Genomic DNA, 6516 nt, shown 5'->3' on the forward strand with positions numbered 1-6516 from the left:
GGGGGGGGGTTCTGCTCCATCTCCGCTAACAGGTTTAAAAAAGCCTGTCAGTTTAGGCATTTTGTTTGTCGCCTCTTTGTCGCAATGCTCTTTTTCTTTTCTCTTCCTTCTTTTTTGCGCTCCGCTGTCATATTTTCTGTTGTCCGCCATTGTAAAATAATATTCCCTGACGCTCCTCCGCAATGCGTAAGATGCGTCAAAAGTGGACCAATAACAAGCAAGCATTAAAGATGGACGTTTGACAGAACAAATTGGAACATTTTTCATCGGTGCTGTCAAAATCATCATAGTCATTGATTAAATTCTGACACTATCAATTCACAAAAACATAAAACATCCTTCGGGGCCCCCGAAATGCCGGGGCCCCGGGCTGCAGCCCCGGTAAGCCCCTGCTAAAATCCGGCCCAGTATACTGTGTATATACTGTATGTATGTATGTATAAACTACTCTACTAGACATGACAGACGAGGCACCCTCTTTTATTTCTCATTTTAATTCATTTTCTAATTTTACATAATTTGTTGAAAAATCATGGTTTTCGCTCAATAACTAATTATTTGTTCAAAAATCATGGTTTTCGCTCAATAACTAATTAGAAAATGCTCTAAAATGAGAAATGTATCTTGTGTGTCAGGTCTATTAAAGTAGTTTAACATTAGTTTTGTGTCAGTGGGTCAAATGATGTAAAAGATGTAAAAATACTTCTGACAAGTGTCTGGTTCGGTAATTTGTTGACGGTTCCTAAGCGAACCATTACATTTCGGAGGAGGGGCAGACTGAGCGTAGCTGACTGAAATCAGACTGCCTGCTTCAGATCCAACGAACACACCGCTGAAGCCACGGATCTCGAATGTCCAACGTAAAACTACCTTCACCGCGGTAGAGAATTGAGGCTCTAGCATAGCATGGAGTTCAGAAACAATTTGAATTGAGAAAAAAAAGCTATCTGTAAACTTATTAAGTCGTGTTTTAGACTGCTTATTGCTAGAGAGTCTATTCTGACCCAAAGTGCAGCCATGACTGGTTCTGAATGAGGCTTTACAGCAGACAGCCACTCCCCTCTCTTCCAGGTATTGAGTAAAATGGTAAATGAACTGTACTTATATAGCGCCTTTCTATCTTATTTCAAGATATTCAAAGCGCTTTACACTACAATCTGTGCCTCATTTACCCATTCATACAGTAGTCTACTAGATCTCTACAAAGTTAATTGAACAAATTATTCTAATGAGACTCATCAGTGCTTTAGATCACATTCATACAATGATGGGACACACATCAGAGGCTATGAAGGGTTCAGTGTCTTGCCCAGGGACACTTCAACATGTGACTGATGGTGGATTCGAACCCCCAACTCTCGCATTGGAGGACGACTGCTCTAACCACTCAGCCACAGCCACCCCAGCGCAGAATCTTTTAGTGGTACACAGTACTGGACTGGACCAGCTTACTTTCACCCCTGGTTGTGATGCTACTTTCTGTTGTATGTATTGTTCTGTTGGTATAGAACCGCATGCGAATGAAAGAGGGTGGGCGTGACAGCGGTAACAAAAACACGTATTTATCAATGAGTCACGTTATTGCTTGGATTTGAATCAGTACATTTTGTATCCAATAAAAACAAGGATGTGAACAAATAAACTGGACAATATTCTGGCAATTTAGTGACATTTCCACAGTTGTGGTCTTGAAATTAAATCCAGAGTCCTCAATGTCCGAGACCGAGACAAGACCGAGACCAAATGCGGTCAAGTCCAAGACAAGACCAAGACCATCAAAAAGTGGCCTTCAGACCGATCTCAAGACCAAGACTGGTCTCGAGTACTACAACACTACCCAGGAGGTCAGAGAGGCCTGCTGGATCTGACAGCAAGCTGGATCTGGGTGCACAGATGAGTATCTATGGCCAGATTCTTCGGATTTGATGCAGGAGATCCTTCCTGCCCACAGCTATCAGCATCTATAACAACTCTTGAATTAAACCAGGACGAAGAGCTTCGACACCACTTAATTTCCCTTTGTGAATAATAAAGTATTTTTGCATTGAATTGAATAATAGCTGACAATGTTTCCCATTAAATGCTACATAAATATAAAAAAATCCAAGATGGCTACCAACACTACTTTTGAATTGATTTAACTCAGCAATTTTTACAAATACAGAGCTGAAATTTGGTGAGTTTATAGCTGAGAACCTTACCTATCACATACTGCATCCAAATAAAAAATCCAAGATGGCCATGTTAGCTACAATAACTCAGGTATTTTTAGAGATATTCAGCTAAAATATAGTATAGTGGTAGCTGAGAACAAACCCAAACACATAGTACTGTCAGAGCAACAGTTTATATCGGCAGCAGTCTGACTGTCCAATAGGAACAATTGTGGATGTTCTGCTTCCTTCTGATATTTCAAGCTTCTTTTTGCTGTTTTAAGCTACCTTTCAACTGTTTTCTTGACATTCTTAAGCAAGAAGCATTCACACTTGCATTTTTTGCAGGAAATGCAAGTTCTCTAATTTTTGTTGTGTTTCATTCATGTTCTCCAGGTCGTGAATGACTATCAACATCTTGAAGAGCACAGCTTACTTTTTCTGATTGTGCTTGTTGATGAATGTGTTTGCAGTCAGGGCTCCAATCATCACTATGAAGACAGCTAGGGTCACACTGAGTCCTGCAAAAAATGCAGTTTTCTGTATGGGCAGGTGGCAGTCATGGCCCAAGTACCACGTAGAGTTTACATTTTGACACCTGAGAAGAGAAGACACAACCGTTAGATCTGCTAGGAGGAACACTTTTTATAAAGATCTGAAAATGTGAACATACTCGCACACGACTCCCAGGCCAATGTACACTTTGCACTTTCCCTTGTTTTTGCAGGTTTTCGGACCACCAGGATACTGTTTGTGACACCGAGTCACACACACATACATTCCTCCATCATCTATGACCTGGTAATGTTCTGCAGCGTTCAAGTTTCCTATGGGGTGTTCACACAAAGCTGGACAAATACATGAAGGACAACCCTCAAAACACAGAAACACAGCTGATAACTGAAGCACAATTATGTTTATTCTGTTAGTCATTTTCAAAAAGTTAGCAGGAACGCTGTGTTCTGACTTATGTAGAACATTGTACACGAGATGAAATTAATAAAACAAACTGTAAAAAAATTCCCCCATAGACCACAATGTGGTTTAGTTGAATGGAGATGTAGAACCCAGTCCTGTTTGGATCTTCAGCTTAGAAACACAATCATCTGCCAGATTTAAAATAACTCACAGAAAGTTGGATAGTCCATGACTGACCAGAAGCCACATGCACAAAAACATGGCGTATGCCCTATTTCACTTAAAACTTCAGATGTATCAAGAATAAAATGACCACAGAAATGTGTGCAGCCTCGTGACAACTTCATGTCTGGCATACACATGTTTCAATGGTTATTGGTCCATTGAAGATAGAGGTGATGCTGGGAAACTGTTAATGATGTGAAAACTATTATTGTACACACCGGACACACATGATGAACAATTAATGCATCCACATGTATGAATTTAGAGGAGTGGATATAAAAGCATGTGCAAAGTCCTGTAGAAAACATAACTGGCTTTAGCCTTATTAGAGGATATAGCAAATGAAGTGATGAGTTAAAAGCATAACTCAAATCTACAAACAAAATTTTTACAAAACTTTTGACACTCATCAAGTGTTTTGTAATGGTGTTCAACAGAGTCAAGCATCATCCGTGCATCTGTTGCTTCTGTATGCAAATTGTAGTGGATCTAATGCAGTGGCCATAAAACTGTCCAGATGACCGACAAGAACCTGCCCCTTATCTGGTTTCAGGAAACAACACGGCACAACCACTGCTTCACTGAAGGTTCTTAATGACATAATTGAAGCACTGAATGCTAAGGATTATTGTGCTGCACTTTTCTTAGACTTGTCTAAAGCTTTTGACACTGTGGATCATAACATATTGTGTCATAAGCTCTCAGAAATCGGTTTCGCAGAACGCACCATTGGTTGGTTCCCTATCTCTCAGGCCGGAGGCAATGTGTTTGACATAATGGTACTTCCTCCAGTTATTTAACAGTCAACAATGGTGTACCACAAGGCTCAGTCTTAGGACACACTCTCTTTACAATCTACATAGGTAATGTATGTCAAAACATCCCTGATACATCCATACATTTCTATGCTGATGACACAGTTGTTTATTGCCGAGCTAAAACAGTTGAAAAGGCTTTCTAGCCTTTGAAATCTGCATTCAAGATCATCCAGTCTGATTTATTCCACCTCAAACTTGTCCTAAATGCTGACAAAACCAAAGGGATGCTTTTTTCAAATAGGAAGTCAGTCCCAGCAGTTCTTCCTCTGATTTCATCCTCAAATGGTGTCCCGATTGAGTTTGTTGATTCCTATAAATATTTGGGTATCTTGGTCGACTAGCATCTCTCTTTTAAGCTCCATGTGGAAAACCTAGTAAAAAAACTGAAAGTTAAACTGGGTTTCTTTTTCAGAAACAGATCTCGTATAACTCTGAATGCTGACTTTCCTTCCCTCCATTGATTACGGTGACATTATTTACATGAATGCTCCTACAAGAACCCTGCAGATGTTGGATGCTGTCTATCATGGTGAACTAAGATTCATAACTGTCTGTGATTATTGTACCCACCACTGCACCCTGTATTCACTGGTTAAATGGACATCATTAACTTCATGCAGACTCTCTCACTGGTACATTTTAATCTTTAAATCACTTCTTGGTCTGCTGCCTTCATACATCTCCTCCTACATGTCTCTGTGTGAGTGCAGCTACAGCGTGAGCTCTCAGGACATTATTAACTGCAGTGTTCCCTCAGTGCCAACTGAACTAGGCAAAAGGGCCTTCTCCTACTCCGCTCCTGTTTCCTGGAATATCTTACAAAAAGATTTGAAGCTCTCGACCTTGACCTCTCTAAGTGACTTTAAGAATCTGTTGGACTCCTGGCAGGGACCAATGCAGACATGTTCCTGTTTTTAGTTTTCTACATTCACCTTATAATCTAGCTGTTTTTTGTTACTTTTTTTTTAGCCATCTTATTTGTAAAAAAAAATACAAATTTGTATGCCTTTTTTATAACCGTCTATTATTGTCACTATTGTCCACTGTTGTCATCATTCTTTGTTAAAATCAGGTCTCTCTTGTACATGAGTCCTCGAGGCTCAATGGGATTTACTGTCATGAATTGGGGTGGATCAGACAAGCACAGACTCAGAAAAAAAGCAGGTTGGAGGTCCAAAGGGACCTCCAGAGAAGCCCCAAAACCCTGGTGGATGGCCTGGCCACTGTCCAAAAAGTGGCAAAGTCCAGGTCAGATGGCCGTGTAAGCCTTGCTGGGGCCAGATCAAAGGCAAGACCAGGACCAGTGCTGCACCATGCAGGAGGATCAGAGCTGCAGCCCACAAGGATGTCCTGGAGGCTGCTTCGGCCGACATGGGGGTCCTGGGAACCGCTTCGGCCGACATGGGGGTCCTGGAGGCCGCTTGACCGGCATGGGGGTCCTAGGAACCGTTGCAGACGGCATGGTGGTCCTGGGAACCGTTGCGGCCGGCATGGGGGTCCTAGAGACCGCTTCGGCCGACATGGGGGTCCTGGAGGCCGCTTCGGCCAACATAGGGGTCCTGGAAGCAGTCTCGGCCGACATGGGGGTCCTGGAGGCCGCTTCATCTGACATGGGGGTCCTGGAGGCCGCTTCGGCCGACATGGTGGTCCTGGAAGGCGTCTCGGCCGATATGGAGGGCTGTGGGTCAGCTGCGGCAGACATGGAGGGCCGTGGAGCTGCTGAAGCACACATGGGTGGTTGTGGAGCCTCTGCGGTAGGTGGCGGAGCCTCTGTGGTAGGTGGCAAATCTTCTGTGGTAGGCGGCGAATCTTCTGCGGTAGTGGAGAGCGCTGGCCCCTCTGGAGACGTGGAGAGCGCCGGCCCCTCTGGAGACGTGGAGAGCGCCCACCCCTCTGGAGACGTGGAGAGCGCCGGCCCCTCTGGAGACTTGGAGAGCGCCGGCCCCTCTGGAGACTTGGAGAGCGCCAGCCCCTCTGAAGACTTAGAGAGCGCCGGCCCCTCTGGAGACTTGGTGAGATGGAAGGGTGCTGCTGCCAACATGGAGGACTTTGGACCTGGCAAGGGGGTCTGAGGGAAAGACATGGAGGCCTGGATGGGAGCTGCAGCCAACTTGGAGGCCTGGAGGGGTGCTACAGTGAATTTGGAGGCCTGGAACTCAACTGGTGGCGGTGCAGGGGGAGCCCAAATCACAGCAAGCACGGGGGCCAGGACAGCCGCAAACATGTTGGTCAGCGCTTCCACCTGTGGAATCTGGGGCTCTGCAGCCGCTGGAACCAGGAGACAAGCCAATGCTGTCATGGGGGTTTTGGAGATTGCAGCAGCTGAAGAGGAGACCTGAACCGCTACAGGCAACATGGAGGCCTGGGGAGCTGCTGGGGCAGGCGACGTGGAGGCCTGGGGA

At 44.5% G+C, this 6516-nt stretch overlaps 1 protein-coding gene across 1 annotated transcript in view; it reads right to left on the bottom strand.

Moving 5' to 3' along the window:
• LOC119414295 overlaps positions 1-5756 on the bottom strand; it is a 23365-nt gene extending 17609 nt beyond the window's left edge. Inside the window, exons 1-3 of the mRNA XM_037681393.1 lie at positions 5456-5756; positions 2827-3001; positions 2590-2751 (exon numbers count right to left, since the gene is read on the bottom strand). Coding sequence (XP_037537321.1) covers positions 2590-2751; positions 2827-3001; positions 5456-5756 — 638 coding nt within the window. The remainder of the gene's footprint in view (positions 1-2589; positions 2752-2826; positions 3002-5455) is intronic.
• Positions 5757-6516: the final 760 nt, after the last annotated feature.

Source organism: Nematolebias whitei, chromosome 1 (assembly GCF_014905685.2).
Source record: "Nematolebias whitei isolate Nwh7 chromosome 1, NemWhi1, whole genome shotgun sequence".
Taxonomy (NCBI): Eukaryota; Metazoa; Chordata; class Actinopteri; order Cyprinodontiformes; family Rivulidae; genus Nematolebias; species Nematolebias whitei.